At 42.0% G+C, this 27,393-nt stretch overlaps 2 protein-coding genes and 1 pseudogene across 2 annotated transcripts in view; all 3 read right to left on the bottom strand.

Annotated features, from left to right (window-relative positions):
- The window catches only part of LOC140291809 (NLR family CARD domain-containing protein 3-like), a 562,338-nt gene that overhangs the window by 387,657 nt on the left and 147,288 nt on the right, over window positions 1–27,393 (bottom strand). The window lies entirely within an intron of this gene.
- Window positions 2,635–25,635, bottom strand: LOC140295743 (uncharacterized). Its single transcript, XM_072379678.1, has 4 exons — window positions 25,618–25,635; window positions 25,307–25,473; window positions 23,914–24,136; window positions 2,635–4,689 (listed from the first exon to the last, which is right to left on the bottom strand). Exons 1-4 carry the CDS (start codon window positions 25,633–25,635, stop codon window positions 2,635–2,637), a joined length of 2,463 nt encoding a protein of 820 aa, XP_072235779.1.
- Window positions 19,023–19,131, bottom strand: LOC140299808 (5S ribosomal RNA; annotated as a pseudogene).

A 27,393-nucleotide genomic window follows, 5' to 3' on the forward strand; every position in this document is an offset into this window, starting at 1 on the left:
GGGCCCTCCGCTAACATCCTCCTCTCCTTCAGAACCAGGGACAGGGTTGGGTTTGGGAGGTGACATCGCTCTGTACTTTAAAGAGCAGGCTTGAATAAATCAAACTTCATTTGGTGTATGATCTACTTTTCAGAGGATTTGTAAATGACTAAATAAATAACACCACTGGCTAAACCTTCAATTTAACCTGAACTAAGCAGAAGTTTGACTGGTTTTGATGCAATCAGGATCACACTCATTGGACACATACAAGATCTCATTTACTTACTTTACTTATTCATTTGCTGTTCTTAGTAACACAGGAGACAGGATGGTGAATGAAGAATTGCAGCAAACATTCTTCACAGAGCTTGTGTGGACGGGGGAAGATGATATTTACTGTTGAGGTTAATGGAGACGGCTCTGAGTTCGATGTCATGGAAACATTCCTTCAAACACCCGACTGATTCATTATGAAACTGCTGCCTGTGCAACAGTCAGAGCAAAGGGTTCAGTGGAATAGCTCAGTTTGGTGAATGTTTTAAACGTCAGATGTTCTGGGATCAAAACCTATGACTCAGTGAAGTTTCAGCTCCAACACTAAAAATACAAATTAAAAAGCACTCCGAAAACATCTTCAAGTGGGAAGGTGGCTTGGTGAGTTTCACAGAGACCATAACTTGCCAGTGGTGCAACAGCTGGTTCAAATTCTGCCTGTTATCTTCAGGATAACTTTACATTGAATGGAACAAAAAGATTTCAATACCGAAGTGGAATGAATGAATAAATGTCCCACAAACTATCCATCCTTCCATTTGCTTTACATGGTTTCAGGGGGACTGGAGCCTAAAGTGGGGAGAATACAAATTCAGTGCGATTTTCTGGATTTTATTTTCAGATTCCGTCACTCACACTTGAAGAGCACCTATTATAAAAGATTTTTACATGCATTGCAAGTGTGAAAACCAGCTAAATCGGCAGCGTATCAAATACTTGTTCTCCCCACTGTATCTGTCACAGAAACTCGTCAACATTTGAATCCAATAACAAGTCTGAAACTAAATGAAAAACTGCAGCCCCAAATGAATGTTGGCATGATATAGGCTATGTCAAATCCAAAAGCAATCCCTGTTTCACTTTTTGGAACTTCTCCTTTCTCAGGACAAAAATAAATGTGAGGATCAAAGCCAACAATGACCTGGGACATCTCAGCAGATCCAGGATCAGCAACATGGAGACTGAGAGCCAAAAACAATCAGAGGACAACATTACAAACTGTTTAACAATGACAATGATGTAGAAGATATACAAACAAATGCATGTGTATATATGAATCTACTGTGAATTTACACCCTCTTTTCTATTATAAACAGGAGGGAAATATCATGAAGTTATACTATGACAAAAAGCAAGTACCATGTGTGAGATGCTGCAGGGTCAAGAGACACTGTGTGCTGAGAGTCCTCCAATCTTATTTGAACTTCAGTCTAATCCTTGTTTGACTGAATGTCACATAACCTTGTGTGGCCAGTGTTCTTGTAGGATGGATGGATGACTTTATTGATCCCTTTGGGAGGTTGCTTCTGGGAAATTGAAATCTCCATCTCACTCAGGCTCAGCACTGTTATATACTGAATTATATACAAAAATGTAAAGAATAAACAAAGTGGAAACTAAATAGCGATAGTATCAATGTTTTTTTTTTTTAACTCAGACAAATCTGTGTCAGCTTCTTGATATGTCATGCAGACTCCTTGCTGTGAGAATAAATGTTTGGTATTAATTGTCTCCAGCGACTCTGAGCCTCATTTTGAGAGAATTTTCTTGACACCAACACAACAAACATTTGACATAGTTTCACAGCTTGAGGTTGAGCCTCGTGTCCTTTTAGTGTTGGAACAGCCTTAACTTTCAGCTTTAGTCATGACAATCAAACAGCTGTCTGGACAGTACAGGCAAAAACTCCAAACCTTTTTCAGACTGCGTTAAATATTTCTAAGTCTTTGGGAAAGATTAGCACAAAGATTAGAACCAAACACACATTTTTAAATATAAATTAAATATCTCTGTAGCAAGAACATGAAACGCATGAGAAATGTTGACATCTGACCTTTAATAAAATGCAGAGCAATGAAATACAAACAAGTGTAAAGCTAGACTTTACATCAAACTGAAATGATATATTGCTTCTAAAGACGTTGTATGTTTACGAACATACCCACAGCTGCTTTGTGAATTTTAACTTTAAACAAAACATACATGTTCAGTATAATAGAATAAGACATGTATCTACTTTCAAACAGATTGCATATTCAATTCAATTCAGTTTTATTCATATAGAGCCGAATTAAAACAATGTCATCTCAAGGAACTTACATCGTTCTGTCTATCAACTCACAACTGATGTCATATTTATCTTGAACGGTGGGAGATCTGTCCACAGTTAAAACAATCTCAAAAAATTATAAAGCACTTTCAATGATTCTTCAAACATGTGCTACCCACAGAACATTCAGAACAAAAGTCCTGACAAGAGAAGGTGGTAATCCAGAAAGACGAGTTTTAATCTGAACAGGGGAAATTCTTCTGACTGGTAGTTCCTGTTGCTGCTCCCAGGTAAATGTTTTCTTATCTGCCGTAAAATATATTGTTGATTTAAACCAAAAATGTATCCACAGTGTGAGTAAGTTGGTGTGTCTTTAGACTAGATAATCGAGCAAAATCTGCTCCACACTGACCACAGCTGTATGGTTTCTCTCCTGTGTGAATACGTTGGTGTGTCTTTAGATTAGATGATTCAGTGAAAGCTGCTCCACACTGACCACAGCTGTATGGTTTCTCTCCTGTGTGACTACGTTGGTGTTTCTTAAGATCGGAAGATGTAGTGAAATCTGTCCCACACTGACCACAGCTGTATGGTTTCTCCCCAGTGTGAATACGTTGGTGTGTCTTCACACTAGATAATCGAGCAAAAGCTGCTCCACACTGACCACAGCTGTATGGTTTCTCTCCTGTGTGAATACGCTGGTGTTTCTTAAGAACGGAAGATGTAGTGAAAGCTGCCCCACACACACCGCAGCTGTAAGGTTTCTCTCCTGTGTGAATACGTTGGTGTGTCTTTAGACTAGATGATACCGTGAAAGCTGCCCCACACTGACCACAGCTGTATGGTTTCTCTCCTGTGTGAATACGTTGGTGTGTCTTTAGATTGGATGATTCAGTGAAAGCTGCTCCACACTGACTACAGATGTATGGTTTCTCTCCTGTGTGAATACGTTGGTGTGTCTTAAGATGGGAAGATGTAATGAAAGCTGCCCCACACTGACTACAGATGTGTGGTTTCTCTCCTATGTGAATAAGTTGGTGTGTCTTAAGACCAGAAGATGTAGTGAAAGCTGTCTCACAGTGACCACAGCTGTATGGTTTCTCTCCTGTGTGAATACGTTGGTGTGTCTTTAGACTAGATGATACTGTGAAAGCTGCCCCACACTGACCACAGCTGTATGGTTTCTCTCCTGTGTGACTACGTTGGTGTTTCTTAAGATCGGAAGATGTAGTGAAAGCTGCCCCACACTGACCACAGCTGTATGGTTTCTCTCCTGTGTGAATACCTTGGTGTCTCTTAAGATGGGAAGATGTAGTGAAAGATGCGCCACAGTGACCACAGCTGTATGGTTTCCCTCCTGTGTGAATACGTTGGTGTTTCTTAAGACCGGAAGATGTAGTGAAAGCTGCCCCACACTGACCACAGCTGTACGGTTTCTCTCCTGTGTGAATACGTTGGTGTGTCTTTAGACGAGATGATTGAGTGAAAGCTGCTCCACACTGACAACAGCTGTATGGTTTCTCTCCTGTGTGAATACGTTGGTGTCTCTTAAGATCGGAAGTTGTAGTGAAAGCTGCTCCACACTGATCACAGCTGTATGGTTTCTTTCCTGTGTGAATATGTTGGTGTGTCTTAAGCTGGGAAGATGTAGTGAAAGCTGCTCCACACTGACCACAGCTGTAAGGTTTCTCTCCTGTATGAATAAGTTGGTGTGCCTTTAGACGAGATGATTGAGTGAAAGCTGCTCCACACTGACCACAGCTGTATGGTTTCTCTCCTGTGTGAATACGTTGGTGTGCCTTCAGACTAGATGATTGAGTGAAAGCTGCTCCACACTGACCACAGCTGTATGGTTTCTTTCCTGTGTGAATACGTTGGTGTCTCTTAAGCTGGGAAGATGTAGTGAAAGCTGCTCCACACTGACCACAGCTGTAAGGTTTCTCTCCTGTATGAATAAGTTGGTGTGCCTTTAGACGAGATGATTGAGTGAAAGCTGCTCCACACTGACAACAGCTGTATGGTTTCTCTCCTGTGTGAATACGTTGGTGTGCCTTCAGACTAGATGATTGAGTGAAAGCTGCTCCACACTGACTACAGCTGAATGGTTTCTTTCCTGTGTGAATACGTTGGTGTCTCTTAAGATGGGAAGATGTTGTGAAAGCTGCCCCACACTGACCACAGCTGTATGGTTTCTCTCTTGTGTGAATACGTTGGTGTTTCTTAAAATTGGAAGATGTAGTGAAAGCTGCCCCACACTGACAACAGCTATATGGTTTCTTTCCAGTGTGAAGCCTCTGATGATACCTCAGATGTGAAGATCTTTTGAAAACTTTCCCACAGTGTTTACAGGAGTGACATCTGGATCCGTCTTGGGATATATGTTTCTGCAATGACAGAAAGGAAGAAGGATTAGATCCTTTTGAAGTTCACACAAAAGATTTCTCTAAGCTAACCAACATATTCTAACTGGACGTGTATAGACCGAGCCACAGGTCTCAATATTTCAGATCAAACATGAATGCTGAGAGTGTGTTTATAAGTGCCCTCAGCCCTCAGAGATCTACAAACCTGTTCTTTAACCATTAAAGACCCAGAAGTATTACCACCACCAGGTTTAATTCATGTAATCCAGAGACTTTAAACACAAATAATGAAGATTAGCTCCTGAACCTCTCAAATCTGAAGACTGAGAGCAAGAAAATGTCCCACCACAACAATCTGGCCACTGAGTTTGTTCCAGCAGCTCATTCAGCCTGCAGCACATTTTCAGTCTAGGCACATCTGTATCAGTGAGGAAATGCAACCAAGAAAAACTTTTTCCACATTTGAAGTAAAAGCAGAACAAGCGGACGATACGCGGAGCCTCAACACTCGTCCTCATGTCTTTGATGTCCTCCACACTGACCTGAAGCCCGGTGGAACCAGAGGATGAGCCGTCTCTGTTCCTGGTGGAGGGGTTTGGATCCTGGTTCTGCTGCTCCATTCTGGTCCTGGTCCTCTGACTGATGGACTCTGTCTGCAACTGTCAGTACATACAATAAGATCCAGCTGTGGCGTGCAGCATGTTATATCACACCTACTTTTCTTCTTCTCCTGAAAACCTTTCTGGACACTTTTTAACCATCTAGTCACATTTCATTAAACTTATTACTGTGGTTTTTAAGAGAACTTTAAAATGGTTCTTAAAAGACCTACTAAGGTCACAATTCAAAATATTTGGAGCTTTTTTTTATCAAATTCAGAAAAAATGCAATAATATACTTTGTAGAACGACACCCACTGTGTGAAATATCCCATGAATCTCATCTGAGTCAGTGTAACATGATCAACTTAAATCATTTTACTACATTAAGACAATGATATTGTTTGAGGAAAGGGTCCCAATATCATCCCAAAGCCTGAAGTGCAGATTTTCTCTATTTCTAAATTTGTTCTAATTTCCAGAAGCTGTCATGGATCCAGAAAAGTAACAGAGTAATCTCAGATTTGACACAGGTTAAACTCTGAAGCCCACGGTTCAGCACTCAGGGAGCTTCAGTCTGGACTGAGGCTTGAAACTGAGAAGATGTGATGTTTCAGTGGGGGGATGATCTAGTTCTGTGTGGCTAACAACACGTCAGCAGGAGCTGTCTGACTGATCTGAGACACTCTGAAGAACAACGTGAAGTGGACCATTCTGAGGCTGTCATTTAAATATAAAGGAGTGTTTTTCTGGCATCAGAAGTGCCCGTCCAGTGACTCATTCCAGAAAGCTGCTTTAGTGAAACCTAAAGTTTGAGATGAAGGAAACTCTCAGACCCTTAAAACTCTGAAATGTTTTTCAACCCAAATAACCTACAGTCTCCTTTATATTGATTCTGAAATTATCTTAACTGGTAAACTTACGTGTCCAGTTAAAGAGTAAAAAGTGATCTTGTGTTGTGGTCAGATCAGAGTATCAGCTCCTAAAAGTTGCACAGATCCTCCTAATAAAGATCATTTTAGCTCCATTTTAACTCCATATGTTGGCAGGTGGACTTTATGAGTAAAGACATGTACAACCTTTTTATCATGCGGTCAGTCCTTTTTTATACGTGGATAAAAGAAAATATTGGATATGTAAAGGAAACTGAAAAATTAAGCTTTCATGAGACGCTTCTGAAGAGGACAGTCAGACTGTCTTTTAATGGGCTTCTGAGTGTAAATCTGAGAAATCAGACACTGATACTGAACTGTATATTTCTACTGCTCCTGTGATACTTTCCTGGATCACTGACAAATCTATATTATCATGCTATAACTCCTCTTCAAACAACATAAACTCTTAATGTAATTGAAGCATTTATATTGACCATAATTAAACCCCATTTTAAGATTTTAAACACTAAAACACATTAAACACATCATATCAAATGTTTTCACTCCACAGTTTTATCAAAAAGCCAAATGATACCCAGATAAGCTCGGAAAGAACAATTCTAAATTTTACATTGATCATCAAATTTTTTTAATTTTTTAAAACTACAGAAAAAAGATTAGAAAACTGCGGCTTTTTTGGAAAATGTGTTTAACACACAGCTAAAAGGATAAAGCTCCATTTTATTTGTCCATCTGGCCGGCTTATTGAAATCTATAGTTGATGTTGTGTTTCTGCTTTCTGCTTTGAGTACAACGGTTTGCAGAGCATTAGCATTAGCATTAGCAGGACATGCTAACTGTGAATAGCAGCCAGGTTATTTGAACTTTTTTACTCTTTAGTACATGTTCTGACTGCCCGTGTCCAGGTGCAGGAATCAAACCAATGATATAAAGTACTTTGAAGACATTTCTGCAAATGTTTGACCGCTACATGTATTCTTTTCTGGACTCACCTGCATGCAGCTTCCTTTAGTGATGTTCTGAAATGTGCCCAGATTTCGAAGCGTGTTTGGAGTAATGGAGGAGACGGTTTACTTAATTTAGGGGAGGGGCCGAAAATGATGATGTCTGCAACCTCACTACCCGTCCCAACCACGTGACTGCTTCCGGAAGTGCTTCAGATTTATATGCCTGTGTATTGACAAGCATATAAACCCCCCAGTCTCCATTTAAAAGTGGGTTTTTTTTTTATGGAGAGTTGCGGTCAGTTCACTTTTTGAGTTTTGATAGTTTGGATACTCGAGTTTTGATAGCGTTAATGTAGTTTGGAGATAGTTTGGGGAGTTAAGTGAGAGTGAGATAGTTTTGAGATTTGGGAGAGTGAGGAGAGAAGGATAGGTAAGAGGATGGAGCCAGCTAGGAAGAGGAAGATTTCCCCCATGTGAGAATATTTTGATTGTTTACTGTGTTCCAAGGAGTTGGGGTACAATAAGAACACCTCCTGCATGCTAAAGCATTAACTTTCTTTGAGTAAAGTGACAGAAAAACACACACAACCTGCCATATCATATGATACTACCTTTCTGGGAGAATTTACACACAGAACACATTAAAAAGTATTTCATCATACACATATGTGATAAGGGGATGAGAAGTGGGTGGTGGTGAGCTCTCAGTGCCTGTGAGAGAGAGAGAAGGGAGAGGGGGGGGGGGGGGGGATTGGAGACAATAAAGCAGCAGGGGGTCTCAAACCTTGTGTAGAAGGTGTTGAGATCGTCAGCTAGTCCGGGGGAGGGGACGACCACAGGGCTTCTACCTTTGTAGTTTCTGATGGTTCAGAGGGGACTCCAACAACTGCAGGGTCGTTGGTGCCTGAATCCCTCTCCAGTCTGGCTCTATAGTCCTCTTTAGCATTTTTGATGCTGTCTGGCCAGTCTGAATGTGTCCATGTCACCCTCTCTGTACGCCTGCTCTCTCCGGCGCCTGAGCTCTCTGAGCTGCTTGGAGAACCAGGGCTTTTGGTTATTGTACCTTGTGATGGTTTTGGTTGGGAGGCAGACCTGCTCACAGAAGCTGATGCAGGAACATACAGTGTCAGAAAAGCTGCCGTTGTCATCCTCAGGGCCCCTCAGTGACTCCCAGTCAGTAGACTCCATGCAGTCCTGAAGCCTGTCCCTTGCCTCTGGAGTCCACCTCCTTACTGTAGTCCTGGATGGTTTGGCCCTTCTCAGTTGCTGCCTGTATGTGGGGACCATCTGTATGATGCAGTGGTCGGAGTGTCCAAGGGCAGCGTGGGGGATGGAGCGGTATGAGGGTTTTATGGTGGAGTAGAAGTGGTCCAGTGTGTTGCTGTCCTGCATGGCGCATGTCACCAGCTGTTTGGAGCTCGTCAGTTCCTGGGGGAGGTTACATGAGTTGAAATCTCTCATCACAAGAACTATCGAGTTGGCCGAGAGGTGGAGAAAGGAGCTGCTGGATTGTTGTTGAACGTGTTCACAGATGTACTTAAATCACTTTTCTGATCACGTTAAGACCAGATATGAACAGCTCAAGGGCGCCTTTCCTCTTTCTTTATTCCAAGATCTTCTTCTCCACTTCAGCTTTTGGCTAAATCTAAACACAGCTCACGTGTCTTTGGACATTAATAACATAGATCACAGTGACATATGCAACACTTCAGATAAGCAGCTGCCCCAGTATAATTACAGATGGTTAAAATCATTGTTATTTTATAATATTCTTTCATGAACTGTGAGAAGCATTACACAGAGGGTTCATCTCCAAAGCAGGAGTTTTGGTCTGTCTGCAGCCTTTTTATTTTAATGTCAATGACCAGTTCAGCAGGTGTGTCCCTCAGAGGAGCTGGAGGCAGCTGTTCAGGGCTACTTTTTCAGAAGAAGGTTTACTGATTGGAAAGGGGGCTCCTCACGGTGACACTTTGTGGGTAAGAGCCTGAATAAGGGCAACTTCTTCTTCTTCTTGGTTCTTGAAGACGTTTCATCTCTCATCTGAAAGGATTATTCAGTTTTAAACTAGTTGGTGGGAGTATGGACTTCTAAGCATCAGAGTGGTCTTTTACACCAACACGTTGTGCTACATTCAGTTCTTCACTGGCGAGGTTTCAATCTGAAGTTCCCTTAGATCAAATATGTCCACAACCACACAGATGCAAACAGAAACGTATTCATACAGAAATATTAACCACTGTAATGAGGTGTAGACTTATTTATTGACCTCCTTGCTTTGTTCACAGAAAGTTTCAAGAGTTTTTTTCTCTCTCATGATCTAACTTTTCTCCATCTGTGATATTGGCTTTTTTAGCGTGAGGTAAAAAGGATCCACAGGAGTCTGGAGGATGGACACAAATACAGGGAAATGAGAGGTATGCCTGACTGCACTGGGATGTTGTTTCCTCACCTGTGAGTCACTTTGGATCAAAGCATCTGCTAAATGACTAAATGGAAATGACATGAATGTCCATGATGACTGTACAGAAACATTCCAACAGAACTGTGTATTTGAGCTATCTTTGTAGAAACTGGATGTTTCAGGCTGTTAGTCTCAGTTGTTTCCAGATATTTGCCACATAGCTCGCTGTGAAAGCTGCCTTATACTTAACATGTAGAGATATAAAACTGTGGAGCTGATGGATCTAAAAGTGACATGAAATCACTTAAAGATGATTGTTATTTCAGTGTCAGGGGAAGGAAATCATATCACTATCAGCACATAATGAATGTCCTTGTGTAAATGCTTTGAGAAACGTGTTGAGCATCATGCCCTCACTGTGCATGTGTTCTGTTTCTGAGCTGTAATGTGGTACAAAGACTTCACATGAATTTAGGACGTTTTCCTGCTCCTGCCTCAGTCTCAGTGCACTCTGGATTCATCCTCTGGGAAGCAGAAACATCCACAGGAAACTGATGAACATCTGTCCAACAAAATCAGCGTCCTGATAAGCTGCTGCTAGAAGGACAAAATCCTGACCTGAGATCAGTCCCAGATCTGTCTTTTAAAATGGAATAAAGTGAAATGATGTGGTGAAATCTGCTGAAAGCTGTGAAACAACAAGTGCTGCTGGAAGTGTTTTCATGAAGAGCTCATTAAACTTTTTAAAGGAGGAATGGACTTTATTCCAGCAGCAGCTCAAAGCAGGAGATTCATATTTATCTGGACATTTGAATGAAAACATTCAGTATTAAATAAATGTCTTTAAAATGTCTTGTTTTTATTTATGGTGAATTGAAGTTTCATTTGGATCATTTTCCAGAACAAATCTTTGAAATGTTCACAGTTTTTATCTTTGAACCTTCAGAAAACTTCTCTTAATAAGAAGAAAAAGTTGAATAAAAGTTTAAATAAATAAAGACAGCAGTGAGGAAGAAACTCCCTCAGCTCAGTATGTTTGTGACTCTGTCTGAGATGGAGGTGAAATATGTGAACCTGGGCTGTGGTTTACTGCTCTCTCCCAGCCGTTCTGTTTATTCACAGCTGAGAAATCATCTTTCTGAGGATGACCATAACCTTTATAATCATCACCACTATCTTTATTAATATCCAGAATCACTGTGAATGTTTCTGCTTCTTTCTTCTGGTACCAGTATATCCAGTTTTCATCACACTGGTCAGTTCCACAGCTGAAGGAGACACTTTGACCAACTCTCCTGGTCAGTGTTAACTGGTCCTGGATCAGCTGTGCTGCCATAGCAACCAGCGCTGGAGAGACTCAAACAGACAGATGAAGGTCAGTGTGACAGTGTTTGTTCCAGGTGGAGTTTGCTGGCTCCTGATTGGCTGGAACATGAGATTTCCTCTGACCCACAAACACAACTACACTGCTGTCACTGTGCTGCTTATTGGGCTGTGAATGCTGTCAGAACAGCTTTTCAACAACAAGCTGAAGATGTGGCTGTTGTGCTGCTTTTGATTCACAGTCAGTGTAGACAACATACAAAGCAGCTTCAAAGATACTTCCAGGTGAGGCGTGCAGAAAGCAGCTGTGAGCACCGTAACATACAATAAATACATTATTACTGACCTGAACACTGATACATTCAGATTCAGTTATCACATATATAGAAAGGATCTGCAGGTCACTGCTTCTGTTTTCATTTACATTTCACACAGCATTCATACAATCCATGTTTCCCACCATTGCCTGGGCTCTATGAACATGTGCTGCATATTATTTACAGTTAAGATCATAAAGCTGAAAAAGAGAGCAGAACAGCACACGTGATGACTGGTGACTGAGAACAGAGCACCATCGCTGCTGACATCACAAGAAGTGATGTCATCACTGATTATGACCTCACAGTTCTGCATGACATCACAATGGAAACATGTCATCAAAGGACATGACATCACTGTAGTTTATAAAAGCCTAAAAGACAAACCGCCTGAAAAACAACACTTAGTTAAAAAGTCCTTTTTGAGTCAAACCAAAATATCCTCTCCTGCACTTCTGTGGGGTGACAGAGTAGATGAAGAGATTCTGGAGAATGAGTCTGAGGGTTTCTACATATTTCTCTTTGAAAGTGGCAAAGAGGAAAGTTCTGAGGAAGCCGCCAACAGGCCAGAAGATGCAGAATCATCCCCAGGCCTCTGCAGCTCAACACAGCAAGAGGAAGTTTACAGACTCAGGAACCTCTCCCACTCCCTCTGTGGGCTGCACTCAGAGGGAATGGACTCCCTCCAAGGCCTCTGCTGCCACCAATTATGGCTCAGAGAAGTTTAAGGGGAATTTCTGCTTCCAGAGTAAAAGGAAAGTTTAAAGGAAAGGTTTAATTCCAGCAGCCTTAAAACTCTGTGGTGGACTGATCGAATCCAATGTGGAGGTGTGGATTTAGGGGAAAACCTCCTCGAACAGTCTGGTGTAATTGGGTCTAAAATACAAGTTGATGGTTCAGAAGAGTTTATTTTTGTTGTCAGCTCAGAGAGCTCGACTGGACAGAAACAGTCTAAATACAAATCAGGTTTCTACACATACTTCTAAAGCTGTCACTGAGCACTGATGCTGAAGATGATCGTCCTGTTGGGACCAGTTGTAGGTTAGACTAAATACAGAGCAGCTTGAACAGATACATATCATCCCTTTCTTCATTAAAGCAGAAAGTTTGTGCTTTTAGAACAGGAAAAGTTCTCAACTTTTTGGAATATGCAGATTATATAAAGTACTGTGGTCAAAAGTCTTAAAACACACCTCATTCCTTTATGTTTTGCCAGGATTGTGTCATTTCTTTAAGTAGTCTTCAGGAATAGTTCTCCAGGCTTCTTGAAGGACATCCCAAAGCTCTTCTTTGGATGTCGGCTGCCTTTTGTTCCGTTCTCTGTCAGATGATCCCACACTGCTTCAATAATGTTGAGGTCCGGGCTCTGGGGAGGATTCATGCCTCCATAAGACCTGTTGCCACTGATTTTCAGTCCACTTCTTGTATCATTTGGCATAGCTCAGCCTTTTCTCCCTGTTTCCCTTCCTTAAGAACGGCTTCTTGACAGCCACCCTTCCATGGAGACCATTTCTGATGAGGCTTCATTGAACAGTAGATGGATCAGCTGAAGGTCCAGATGCATCTCTCAGGTCCTGTCAGGTCTTTGCTGGATTTTTTCCTCTTTCTTAAGGACATCACTTTCAGATACTGTTCATCTGCTGTAGATAGTTATTTAGGCCTGACACTTCTTCTTCTGTCCTCCACTTGTCCAGTTTCCTCAAATGTTTTAAGGACACACTGCACACCATGCTGAGATATGCCAAGGTTTCAGCTCATAGCTCTTTGGGAATCACCTTGTTGCTGTAAAAATACCATTTTCTGTCTGTCAAACTGTGTTATCTTTGGTGTTTTTCATAGATGCAACTAAAGAAATGGGAACAAATGATGTGTCTTTGTGACAGGCTGCGAGCAACAAAGTGCCTAAAGATCCAATTTAAAATGGCTTCTTTGCTAAGTTGTCTGTTATGTGTCGATACAACTGTTATAATTGGCTTTGATCTTAGACATTATAAATTCATATTCTGTATTTTACTAAATAACCTATGTTCCTAGCTGGTACTTTTCCACTCTGCTCATACTGCACAACAGATGACCTTAAAAGGGTCCAAGACCTTACAAGGACATAAACAGCTGGGTCAGACAAAACATCTCTATTAGGGCAGATAGGTCTGGTACATTAGATCCACGCCTAAAACAGCACTCACACATACACACACATTGTTTATCACATCCAAAAAACACAACAAGGACAGCAGCTGGCCTGATCATGCCACTAAAAACTGGCCAATTATACTCTGACAAGTGTGAAAACAACTTCTGTGAGATAAAGCTGAATATAAATATGACATGTTTCCGGATAACGGGACTCGGCCTGACGGATTTCCTGCGGGAGCTCTGGCACTCCAAGTCCAGCGCTGCAATATACTTTACATGTGACCACTAATAAATACTTTTTTAATAAACGATTTCTCCAGCTTCTCCCTGTGTATGCGTGGGTTCTCTCCAGGTACTCCGGCTTCCTCCCACCATCCAAAAACATGCATGTCAGGTTAATTGGTGACTCCAAATTGTCCGTAGGAGTGAGTGTGAGCGTGCATGGTTGTTTGTCTCTATGTGGCCCTGTGACGGACTGGCGACCTGTCCAGGGTGTACCCTGCCTTTCGCCCGATGACTGCTGGGATAGGCTCCAGCCCACCCGCTACCCGATTAACGGACTGTCGGTATAGAAAATGGATGGATGGATTTCTCCAGCTTATTCTTGGGCTTCCAATGAAAAAATCGGGCTAACACAACACTGGTTCATCCCTTGAGTTAGGAGCCTTTTTTCTGCTTGAATGATTCATAGGTCAGAGTTAAGTGGCTTAACAAAGAAAAACACATTCCTCTGAAAATGCTCAGGTACAAGGACTGGACTGAAAAAGAGAGAAAAAGCAGAAAACGTCCAAGGAAAATTCTGAGAGACCTTCAGAAAGCTGGAGAACTATTGATCAGGACCACTTTAAAGATGACAAGACAGTCAGAAAGAAATGAGGCTGGATCAGGAGTTTGTAATGAAACTAATTCCCACTGTTTTGCCTTTTAATGCGATGCGATACAACCCTTATTAAACAAGTTTAATGACGTGTAGCTAAATGCTGATTTTTGCTCTAAAATACTCCTGAATACTAAATACTCTGAGAAGTGTTGTGCAAGTTCAAACTTAGACTTGTTCAAGGCTGAATTCAGTCTTCTTTCCCTCTTTTATAGCTGGCATCTGTTTTAGGACGCCACTTTCTGTCGTGCTGGCTGATGTGGAAGTGTTGCTGTGTGCTTCCAAACATATCTATAACTACACATGTCTGGAACTATCCAAATGCATTTGTATATATGGTGTTTCTGCCCGTGTCTGGTGCAGAAATCATCGCACAGTCTGAAGCTTTCACCTGAGTGAGCATTAGTCTTATGGGGAAAAATAAGGAAAATAACGTCACAAAACTATGAACCAAAACAGATAATCAGACACAATAAACTGATAACGAGTAGGACCAAAACAAACACATCAAAACAGCCAGAGACAAAGTCATGAATGAGAACAGAGACAAACAGAGACACAGCATATAGCAGTGTAGAAGTTTGCCTTTTGGGTATTTTATGTTACTTTTGCCTTGTTTTTTTAACCTGTTAGTATTAATGTATCTGTATGTGTGATACTGTTTTTTTAAAGTGAGTTAAATTTCTCTATTTAGTGCAGCTAACATGAACACATGACATATCGGCAGTAAAACTCCTTTTACAACATTAAATAAGAGGTGTCTGTGAGGTGAATATGGAGCTCCTGGCTGCATATTATTTGTCTGTTCCTATGAGCTGTCCCAAGGCACCACTCTGGAGTTCTGTGAGAATGCATTTCCAGCAGATAATCTATGTCGTAAAGTCATTTTTTGCAGGTTTTCAAGAGATTCTCCAATGCTGAGGTGTGAAACGGACTTTGGTGAACCACCAGCTGCTCAGCGAAAATGGCACCATGGCGAACACTTTCCTAACGACATCAAAGAGTTCCTAACGAGGTCCGAACACAGGTCCGAACACAGGTCCGAACAAGCATATACGTCACTAAAAATGGGGCAAAAGGGACACGTGACGTGACGTTGGAGGGGGCGCGGTTAACGCTTGAGTGTCGGCCATATTTTCCTTCGCATACACTTGTGACAAGCACGAGAACAAGGTTTGTAAACTTGATTAATACTCATAAAAGTAACGCCATGTATAAGCCGAATGTTAAACCGTGGGACAACCAAAATTAAATTTAATCTTCCGTCCTTTCGGCACTTTATCCAAGTTGTATTTCAACTTCCTTGTAACGTAGCCATTTTGCCAATGGAAGTTCTGACTGTAATAGCGTCGCTGTTCATACCGGCATTGTGTGGTGACGGTGGGGATGTTAGTGATATGACAGAATCAGAAGGCAAATAGTAACTTATGTTTTTGTTTATTTGCCATATAAACTCGGCCGATTCCTCGGGGAAAGCCTTAAGATGTGAACGATCTTTTTTGCATTTATTGTCCGTCAGTGCAATAGTAATTAATCGGCTATCTGTGGCGTTTTCTCCACTCTGGTAACTGAGCCTGGTTATATGTTTGAGCAGAGCAGACAGATGTGTCCAGATGTATTAACCCTTGTATTCTGTTCATATTTTTGTTACTCAGGCAATGTTTGTTGGTCTGGTGGACCCGCTGCATTTTTTGGGGTTTTCAATTCAACACAATCAAACAATTTTATGTTAAATTACTCTACAGATGTTTACTTCATCCCAATTACAAGCAATATAAACAACATACATGATTAACATGTAATATAATCACATTTATGTATTAAAGTGCAATTCGTTTTTTTCTATAAAATGTGATTTAAAAAATAAAAAGGATGGAAAACATTCAAGAAATGTGCAAATGAAGCAAGGTTTTTTGGTATAACTATCATGTATTATTCATTTGAACTTTGAACATTTACAAAACATAAGTAAGATCTCAATCTCAGCTCGGCTGCTGACCACTTGGTCCTGGGGCCTGCTGCTGTCTAGCTGTGGTTCATTCTCGTTTAGGAGATAGCTGATGATTAATGTCATCCTCTTCTAAAAGTCACTGTCAGACTCTGAATTTGATCTTCATATTCTGAAACCTCTGTCTTGACCAAAATCAATTTCAAGGCCTTGTGTGTGATGAATCTTTTGGTTGTTGCGGAGAATCGGTTGTATTAGTAGTTATCACTGGGAAAGCTATATTTATATATTGGCCAGGTTCTGAACTCTGTTCTGACGACGGGTGAAGGTGCAGGGTTGGAAGAGTTGTGCCATGGCATCGTCACTCGATACAAGAATGCGGGCCAAGCTGAACCTGAGGTCATCTATGTTGACCGGGACTGCTGCAGCCAGTCAGGTGGGTGAAAATGATAAAATTCTTTATCAAATATACATTTGAAAAACTGTGTGCCACACACACTGTTACCACTCCACTTATGGGAGGAGTGGTACTGGCAATTGGGCAGCGGCTGACTTTGTTTTTCACAGGTGTGTCTTCAGTGGTCAAACTCTTCCACCCATGGAGGTCTGCAGTGCGCTTGGACAGCTTCCATTTCATGCGGCGTTTTAACTGCGGCGTTAAGTTTACATTAAGTGTCTGTCTGTCTGTCTGTCTGTTCGCAGATGATTGCTCGTCTGTTACTGTGTGATTATTGTTACAATGTTAATAAAGTTTGATCATTTTACTTGAACCAAGAACAGCCTTCACGTTTTTATTTAATTTCCATTTGCAAAACAGGACGACAGTGAGTGTGAGTGACATCCATTTAATGCAATTGTCAAAAGTGAAGCCGGAATTACTTGGAGAATTATTTTACATTTATTAATAAAACCCAACACTCTTTGTCTCAACCAAAGATTTTTGAAAAATACTTTCTTTGCTCAATTTGGAATTTGTTTCATTCACTTGTGTTGCACAAATAGTGATACAGATAGATAGCTAGTCTCTCAAATAATTGAGTGTACCAAAAAAAGAGGGGAAAAATGATGGGAGACTTATTTACATTTACAGTTATACACATTTTGTGTGCTGCCCCCTACAGTAGGCTTTAGTAACGTCCAAAGCACTGTGGTATGTTGGGGTGTTGCCACAATACAGGTTCGAATCCCACAAGAAACATGAAAATTAAACAGATGATAAACCTTGCAATAAGTGCAGAGGTGTGTGTAAACAATGTTGAGAAGATAAGAGAATAGAGAAAAGTGGATATAGTGTACGTTCCCCCCTTCCTCTTTTTTTCCTTTTCTCTCCTTTCGGGCAGTCCCTTTTGCCCCATTTTTGGCGTAAAGGTCAGCACTCTGGACTTTGAATCCAGAGTTCAAATCTCGGTGGAACCTTCAGGTGTTTGCTGTCATGTTTATGTTCTGGAAAGAAGATGAGTGGATGAGGTTAGTCAGTTGTCAAGTCACACCAGAGTGTGTGATTGACCAATTCCAAAGAGAGGGCTTAAATTGGTTAATGTTGAAAAAGTGGAACATTCAGCTGACAGGGTCTGTGCTATTTGCCTTCTCACCTCTGGGTGTCACTAATTGAATCTATTTGGTTTCTTCTTCACTAAAGGGAAAACAGGATAGGGAGGAAAAGGCTGAGCCAAACCAAGCTCATCTTTGGGCCAAGCAGCAAGAAGAGGAGCAGTGATAGAGGGAGAGCAGGTGCTATAAAAGGAAGAGACTATGCCAGACCTGTGTACGTTTTAAAAGTCAGATGTATAATGCAGGATAATTGAAGTAATGTGTAAGATTATAATAGAAATGTGTTCAAAAGCTGGTTTTCCTTAACAAGAGTGAACAGATTAGACACTATCATCAACATGATAGTGTAATAGGGCTTGGGTATCTATTTTAAATACTGAAGGAAAGATGAAGCATTTGTATATATTATCCCTCTGTCCCAGGACAGTTGATTCCTTTTTATTCCTAATCCATGACTTGATGAAATTCATTCTCCAGTTTTACATTGTAACTCATTTGCAAATCATTTAGGATGACGCTAAAAACAAATAAACCTAAAAGTCATTCTGATGTTGTTTTTGTTCCTTTAAGACTCTGAAAATGGCCAGATTTAAATAACCGAATTAAATAAATTTCCAGGGGAGCCCTCGAACCCGACTAGAAGTTCTTACTCATGACCTCAGTATTTTTTGGGCCTCTGCATCTAAAACCTCACTCAGGTAAAAGAATCAAAGTGTCATCAGCAACATTTACTAACACTTCCACAGTAAAAGTATTTATTCTGCAGAGCAGCTCTCAGTGTTTGCTGTTAGATATAAAGTTGCCTGTTTGACAGTTTAAAGTGGCTGCACGTGCACTTTTTCTATCTGGCCTCAGTAAATCTCTGTAATTTATTCATTTGTGTTTGTAAAACATTGGAAACTTTATTTCTGAGCCCACATCAGTGGGTTCTGGTTGTTAAAACATAGATGAGGAGACAGTTCAGTGTGTGAGGATAAAAGCAGAGGAGAACCTGGGACATCTGAGCAGATCTGGGATCAGCACCTTGGATATCAGCAGGGATTCTTAGGAAGGAAGGAAATGGGATGAATCTGCAGATTGCAGGAAGATCTGTTAACAGTCTGCAGACTAATGTGAGACAATAATATTTGTGTGTGTTTGGTATCCAGAAGAATTGAGACAGATGAAGTCACTGTGAGCTGAGCAGTGCTGGAAGATGATATGACAGAGTGACCTAAATGAGTTTTATGTGTGCGCTCATTTCCAGTCTTTGACAAAGATTGAAAAGTGAATTTATTTGAGTGATTTCCTTCCTGATGTGAAGTATGTCAAGAAGCTGTCCGTGTTGAGTGAGCAGCAGCGCCTCCTGCAGGTGTAAAAAGCTTACAGCACCTGGTACTCCCAGGCGGTCTCCCATCCAAGTACTAACCAGGCCCGACCCTGCTTAGCTTCCGAGATCGGACGTGTTCAGGGTGGTATGGCCGTAAGCGAGAGAATCGGTCACAAATCAGCTTTTTATAGATTCTGAAATATAATGTTACTGTTTAAAAATGAGCAATTTGTGATGATTTCATCTAACTAAGCAGCCTCGCTCTCTCTGTGTGACGCTGAACACAAAACTACACACAGGGAACAGAAGAGGTCGACAGACACTAAGTTATCTGAGAGTCTCACTTTCACTTTCATATGGTTCCATATGATGATTCTATATAATATATATTTGTTACAGTCACTCAAACAGGCCTGATGTTAGCGTGTTCGGGCCATGGTTAAAGCGAGTTTGGGCGGTTTCCCACCATAGTCCTGTGATTTTCTTAAAACCTTTTTACAGTTCCAAAGCCTAATTACGTTGAAAGTCCCACATTTGAAATGTTGTAGCACGAGTTTTCCGTTTTCACCAAGTTGACAGGATGGCATTTTGGCCGGACTTTCAAATTTGCAACGTGGAAATAACGTTTTTTCAGTGAACGCAGCATGAATGTGTCTGACGCAGAGAGGAGGATAAATGAGCTTCATAATGCACTGGCGCTGTCTTTCCTTGGAGAAATGGTGAAGTTTTTTTTTTGTTATTTTGAATACAGTGTGGGTGAAGGAAAAATATGTCACGCGAATGAAAGCAACAGTTGTTTATGAGTACATTAAACGTCAGGGCTGCAGCCATAGTTAAATTTCCATGGAGCAGGGAGTCGTTTGCTCCGTGTTCATTTGACTCAGTCTGAGTCTGCAGAGAAGCTGCGGCTGCGCACCGGTCTGTAGCCCCACAGAGTGCAGGGATGAACGGCTCCTCTCCTTGTCCTTCTCCCTCTATGATAAACTGTAAGTCACGTATAATGGGCCTGTGACCAAAACGAGTGAGAAATCTGCTCATTCTTTATTTTGAAAGGATAAAAAAGGGGAAACCCCTCTTAATCTCCAGGTTTACTGCAGGACCAAACATGTGTTTCAGTGTCAGATGTTGGGAATTTGTTTGACTTGTGTAAATCGCTCAGGAAGCATGACAACAGCCGACCAGCTGGGAAATGCTTGCTATCCAAATCTTGCATCCTTCTCTGGGTTCCCTTGTTCATGTTGTAACTTCTCTTCATTTGAAGGTGACTCAAATATAAACACAGATTATCCCAACATTTCACACACATGGACTTTAAGAAAATGTGTTCATTGTCAGAGCTTCTTGTGCCATGATAGTTAATGTTAATGTCATTTTTTTCAGTTCCCTCGAGAACTTCAAACACAGTCGGACTTTGGTCACTTTTTGGGGTCTAAGTTGTTTTCCAATGTGCAATTTTACTGTCAAAAGTATTTTTAAGCCTCTAATTCTTTTTAAAAGAAATCTGTCACAATTTAAGTTTTGATTCTTGTCTTGTCTCGTCATTTCCTGTTTTATTTTGAAATCACTAACGTCCCTCTCCTTTCAGGTACCTTGCCCTTCCTCCTGTGTCTGCGTCTGATTGTCTTCCCTGATTCCAAAGTGTTTCCAGCTGTTCTCCTTGGCTCCTCTTGTGCTCTAATAGTCTGTGTCTCCCTTGTCTTGTGCCAGTGTGTTGTTTCCACCATGAGCCTCACCCTCGCCTCTTTGTTCCACAGCCACAGCTTCCTTCAGCCTGCAGTCGAGCGTATCCTTTGTTGTAATTTATTCTTTATCCGTAGCTTTAGTTTTATTACGCTCAGTTTCACAGCCTGGTTTTGTTCCTCTGTTTTTTTTTGGAGTGATCTTTGTTGTAATCTTTTAATCATCTCTGTTAGCGGAGCTTTTGCGTTCGTTAATTGTTTTAGTTTCATAGCCCTCCGTTAGTGGAGTGATTTTGTGTTTTGCTCTTGGAGGATCTTTGCGCCGCCGTTATAGGTGTGCTGATAGATAACTGTTAAGGTTTCATAGTGCCTCTGTTTCTGAGAGAGCTTCTTTTGTTTAAGTCCGCCTCGTTAGGAGAGCTGCGAGTTTCTTATCTTTAATAGCTCTTTGTTTTCCTCCTGGAGTGGAGAGGCTTTTGGTTTGATCACTTTCACAGCTGCACTCTCCTCCTCCATAGTTATTGAGGAGAGTGCTCAGGAGTTTCACAGCCCCTTTCTTTGCTCTGTGAGCAGATCATCAACCTGTTGTTTATATGAATAAAGTCTTGACTTTGAACTCGACCCTGCATCTGTGTCCTGAGGCCTCGACTAAATCTTGAGACATATTCTTGTTTTAGACTAATCGACGAGCAAATTGTTGGTCAGGAACATCCCTCGTGGGTCCAACTCGCCTCAGCTGAACTCAGATGGATCGTCCCTAGAAATCTACAGTACATCCGATGTGATAGAAGTACAGCCTACAACCCCTGTAGAGCTTCTGTTGCTGCTCTCTGTCACAGCTGTGGATTGTTTCTCCAGTCAGTAACTTGTTTGCTGCTCTGTCAGATAATGCAGCGACACGTGTTTCCTACAGACTGTCACAGACATTTTTGTGCTGTAGCTTTTGAATGCTGCTTTATCGACAGCTTAATTTAACTTAAAGCAGCCCTTTGCTGCTTGTTTCCTCCTCTCTCCCCCTGCTTTTTCTGCCTGTGCTTTTATAAAAGTGCTGCTCTGTTCTGTTAATAAACCCTTTCAGTTTACAGCCTCTGAGGCTGTTTTTACTTCTCAGACCATCCTGAAAAGGATCATGAGGCCGATGCCAGATAGTGAGGATGAGCACAGCAGCCTGGAGGAGACGTGCAGCTCAGGCTTTCTGAGAGACCACACTGAAAATGCTCAGATTGTAAATGTTCTCTCAGAGAAACAGACCTGAACAATGTACATCTCCTAAAGCTGCTGCTGATTCTTCACACTGACTCCATATTTATGAAACCTGGTGGTGGAAAATCTACCCGGTAACATGATGGAAACATTGTTTTATTTTACTGCAGAAAGACCAGTTTCTTTTTACAGGTGAAGCAGAGATTCTTTGATCTTTGGGTAAAGTTGAGAAAGTTCTGCTGTTCAGCATCTTATTGGCAGCTTTAAATACTTCTGACTGTGTCTCTGTGGGCTCCTCTCAGGAACTGCACCACCTCCTGAAGCTGTGGACAGGTTGGAGTATACCTCCCCAGCACCTGTATGCAGGAGTTCCTCCTGAAATGACCACGCCTGTAGCCTCAGCCTGCAGGACCTGCTGAAACTGCCTCTGAAGAGCCAAAGCTAGCAGACATTCAGAGAAAAGCTCCAAGCGTCTGTTAGAAGTACAGACTTTGGCTTTGGAATGATCTGATGTGAATAATGTGAGAAACTGAGCGTCTTTAAGTTGAACATTTCAAAGTTGTAGCAGTTAGTCTGTTCCTCTGTTTCATGCTGCTCATTGAAGGCTGTGGAGCAGTGAGCCATGTTAAGGCTTTACCTCATTAACTGGAAGTGTGTGAGGTTGGGAACAGTTCAGGAGAACTGAGAACAAACATTTCAATCTGAAGTTTTATTTACAAATGTTAAAGTTTGGTTAATAAAGACGATTGAACATGAAGTGTTTGGTGCACTTTTCCATCCAGCAGTGTGTGAACGTTGGTGAACTCGTCCAGTTCTGCTGTGGCTGCATCAGCTGCTGTGGTGCGGCTGCATAGATGTGGAGTGCATCCATGAAGGGAACATCGGGGTCAGGTGACCTGGCCATGTTCTCGCTCAGGTGTCCTTCAAGCTGCACTTGGGCTCCTTCAACTCGGTCCGTTTCACCTCCGAGGTCATCAGAGCCGTGTGGTCCATCCCAGTCAGTCCCACAGTCTGCCTCCACCTGAACACAAATAAAACACCATCACAGTTTTAAGCTTATTCAATATTTTGTAGGCTTTCTGGAGACTTAAACAAAAGCTTTGGCATCTTCAGATGTTTCACTGAAACATTTTCAGTTGCAGTTTTAAACTGAAGCTATGAAATCAGTTCTCCTCAGTATAAACATTAAGTTATGTAATCTAGCCAAATCATTTTAGGCCTTTTAAATGTATCATTTAAATAATGGCTCCTGATATGATGCACTCAGCTGTTTTAACACACCTGATCAGGATCCTGAAGGTGTCTGAATGATGTCCAAAGCTGGTGGGGAGACTGGCTGCCTGCTGCTCTCAGGCCGTGAAGGTTCCAAGCATCCATGAAGAAGGCAAGTTGCCTCTGCAGCTGAGGCAGAAAAGCCCAGTGGAGAGCAAAGAGATGACTCATCATCAGGGGTCAAAAGCCCTTCTCTCTCCAGGCTGAGAAACAGAGTATGGAATGGGTCAAGGACTGGAATGGAAACATCTGTCCATCAGCGTTCTATCCTGGAAGAACAAGAGACATGATTCAGAGAAACATTCCAAGCAGGAAGAGAAGATGTTTCTGCTCTGAATTAGAACTTCTAGCTGCTGGATGTTATGACTCTACAATGAGGAAACTGATGCTCATAAGTTCAGTGATGGCTTTAGAAATGTGTGTCCAGCCTAATCTGGTCTTGGTGGAGCACTCGCCTGAAAAACTAAGTCTGAAAAGGTTTGATGCTGCTGCAAATACAAACAGTTCCAACACAAGAAATAAGAAGGAAAACATGTCTGAAGGTCTTTCCCCCTCAAATATACTTTACATTTAGGAAATATGAAAAAACAACAGGCTCTGAAGCAGATGACAGATGTCATTCATGCTTTGTTCAGTGTTTTCTGTCAGTAATGGAGGACAAAGCAGAGTTTGTGAATGAGGCCAGTGAGAGTCCTGCAGAGGAACAGCAGGATGAACGTTGGGGAATAATAACACTCGTTATGTGCTCTCCTGCAGAGCTTTTCTCATAATACATCGCCATGGAAACCTCACCGTTGGTTATGGAAACTCCTTCCAGGAACGTGTGAGTCTGGGTTCTCTCCTCGCTGTTCCACCATGAAATGGGCGACCTCAGTATTCTCAGCAGCCTGTCAGAGCGCACAGCTGATGGCAAACCAGACGTGTTGATGGCACCAAGGAAGCTCTCCAGCACTGGAGATGCTCCATTGTTTGTTGCAGCAGACAGATGAACAGTTAAACGGCAGAAGCATCTATTCCAGCGTGAAGGACAAAGAAAAAGAAGATATAATGCATCAGATCTAAATCTGAAGAAGGTTCATTCACAGCTTCTTTGACACAAAGCAGAGAGACTGCACTGATGCAGCTTACAGAGGACTTTCACATAAGGATCCACTTTATATCAGACTCACTTTGCAGCAGCAGTCCCCTGGCATGAAGGAATGATTTCATCATTCTGTGTCCTGTGTTTGGGGGACTTAGTTGGATTTCTGCAAAGACGGCATCCAGCTCTGCGTCACTCAGTCAGAACAACATGTCCGCCCTAAACCCCAGGAACTCCACCCGGGGAGTCTTAAGGTCGCTCAGGTTAGAATTCCACACTAAGACAGACGTGATTTCATGTAGATCTCATGGACAGAGCTCGCTGCCAAACATTCCCACAATGCACTTGGGCCTAACAGGTCTGGCAGTCTTTCCCAGCAGTGGATCCACTGACCTGTATGAACTGCCTTTCTGAGCTAAAATCATCAACTGGTTCACAGCTACGAGCCCTTAACTCACTGAACAAACTACAGCTGCAGCAGTGTTGTTCAGGCTGTTCACAGCAGAGTTAAACTGCAGTTTAACTCACTGATGACAAGGTCTTCTCCTCCTGCCTGATCCCATGAAGATAAACTCCTCTGACACACTGATCCACCTCCACACCTTCAGCACCACATTCACTGAAGAACCTCTGCATCCTGCACTCTGCTCAGTTCATTCCTCTGTATCTTTATAGAAAGTGTCTTTCTGTCTGAGAAACACTCACTGTTGAGCAGAAAGTTCACTCTGCACATAGCTGCCTCTTTCATTCAGAAACACATTTTCAGCTTCATGGATTCATGGAGGGATGCACAGATATATCGTCCTAACATCGGTATCAGCCAATACTCAGCTTGTTATCTGCAATCGAGGAATCAGCAGAAAGGATAACATGAACCGATGGCATTGACGTTGATGTTGAGCTGGTGTTGCAGGAGCTTTGCCCTGAAACTGACCGGCTTGGCCTACAGTTGCAGATTCAGCAAATATCCAGTAGATGGAAGCTTAATTCCACAGCAGGCAATCTATTCTTCACAAGAACATTTTGTTTGGGTTTACAAGTACTGAAGTAATTGAGTAGGTAAGAGTTTAACTTTTGAAACTGTGACTCCATTCTTCACCCTGGGCTGGGACTCCTGCCCCTGGAAATCTCCTTGACGACACCTCCTCCTGAATCTGATGAATAGCACCAGAAGTCATCTGGGATGACCTGGCTTGGCACCTCCTTCCACCACAGGTGGAACTGCCTCGGCCGCCGGATTAGTGGCACAATGTTCAAGGAACTTAGCTTTCAGAGCAGGACCCAGACCAGCGAAGAAGCGTCGAAACTTCTCCTCTCTTTGTGCCACATCTCCATAGTCGGGAAATGCCTCCACGACCAGCAAAAACGCAGACTTGCTCAAACAGGTTGGATGAATCCTCGCGAGCTCACCGTAGTAGTCGCCGCCATCTCCCGTCCCTCCAGCCAAGGAAACTCTGGCTTCCGTCACCAGCAAATGGAGCGGGTAGATCCACCAAACAGAGACCAACTGAACTTGACAGGGTCATGTCTCCACGCCGCGTGATGCTAACTTAGCCTCGCGCTAACTCACACAGCAAGCTAACTTCCATGGACCGGCAAAAGTCTAAACATATAAAAACATCAGCTCTGCCACCAATGTAAGCGAGCTTGCTGGGTTAATTCAACTTAACACTTTAAAATAAAAACATTAATGGAGACTGGATACAGAGTTTAACTTTCAGAACCTGCCGCCCCCGTTTTATTACTCCTCCCAGAATCCTCGGTACTTACTGCCTACAATACGACAACTCTAGCCAATGTGAGAGGACTCTTCACCAAAAAGCCAAGACAACATTTCTGACAGTTGAATCGTACTGAAGCCCGCTGGAGTCCAACAATGGTAACTGGGATCAAGCACCAAAAATACAAGAGCGAGAGACGCTCATTGGAGCTCCAAACGTGTCTGATGGACGACTGTTTGGTGTCTCAGGTCCCAAAGATGCTTGAATTAGAAACTGAAGGCCAAACTACACACTGTTAGGTTTAAGCTTTAACATTTGTATCAGCCAGTAAACCAGTTGGGTTGTGTGTTTTTATAAAAAGTGTCACTTAAACTGTGATCTGTCACATTCAGAGCTTGGAATCACGTTGCCCCATTTCCATTTTTGGTGATAGCCAATCACGATGGCACTTCTCCATAATTCAGCCCAACAGCCAATCACGTTGCCCCGTTTCCATTTTTGGTAATAGCCAATCACGATGGCACTTCTCCATAATTCAGCCCAACAGCCAATCACGTTGCCCCATTTCCATATGTGCTGATAGCCAATCACGATGGCACTTCTCCATAATTCAGCCCAGCAGGACTTCAGGTGACTTTAACTACAGAAGGTAAATATATCGTTTTTTCTACGTGGCGATTTTTTTGTCAAACATGCTAATGCTATTGTACTGCTCTATATTGTACTGCTAATCAGTACGACATATTAACTTCTGTTGTCACAAAATTCTTAAATATGCATTGCTGCTACTAGTATTAGCTGATAACAAGCTAGGGTATGAATGAAATCTATGTAGTATTCACTTCTGTTGTAATATATGTGTAATATGTAGGCTACTGCTATTAGTTAATAATTAGCTGTGTGTTTGTGTGATTGTATGCAAGTAAGAACTTATGTGTGTGCATGAATATATATATTTTAATAAGTTAAAAATAGTGCACATTGGTCATATTTCTGTGATGTACAAATATTAGCTGTTTGGTATAAATATTCTTTCTCTGTTAATGGCAGATGGCTTCCAAACAAAAAAAAAACAACACAGGGCCATGGGAGAGGAGGAGTGGATATCCCGCCTGCGAAAATTTGCTGCCTCGGGTGTTTGGCCCTCTGAGGCAGGAAACAGACCAGCACCTCGGCAGAAAAAGTGGCATGATCTGTATCTGAAAGGTAAACCTGCACAGAGTGATATGTGTATCATATTAAATGTAAAGCTGTGACATATTTAAAGGGAACACCTTCTTATTTGCTGTCAAACATTAATACAGATTGAGAAATGCCCAATGCAGATGAGGGGACAAATGTCACTGTTTGGAGGTGCACAGAGCTGTAACTGCGGTTTGCATGCAAAGAAGGTATCAGAAGGCTCTCATACATTTATGACGTGCTGGTGGCAGAGCAGCCAGGGCCCTCACCTGCAGATTCACCA

Source organism: Leuresthes tenuis, unplaced genomic scaffold, assembly GCF_036924035.1.
Source record: "Leuresthes tenuis unplaced genomic scaffold, fLeuTen1.0.hap1 SCAF_1, whole genome shotgun sequence".
NCBI lineage: Eukaryota > Metazoa > Chordata > Actinopteri > Atheriniformes > Atherinopsidae > Leuresthes > Leuresthes tenuis.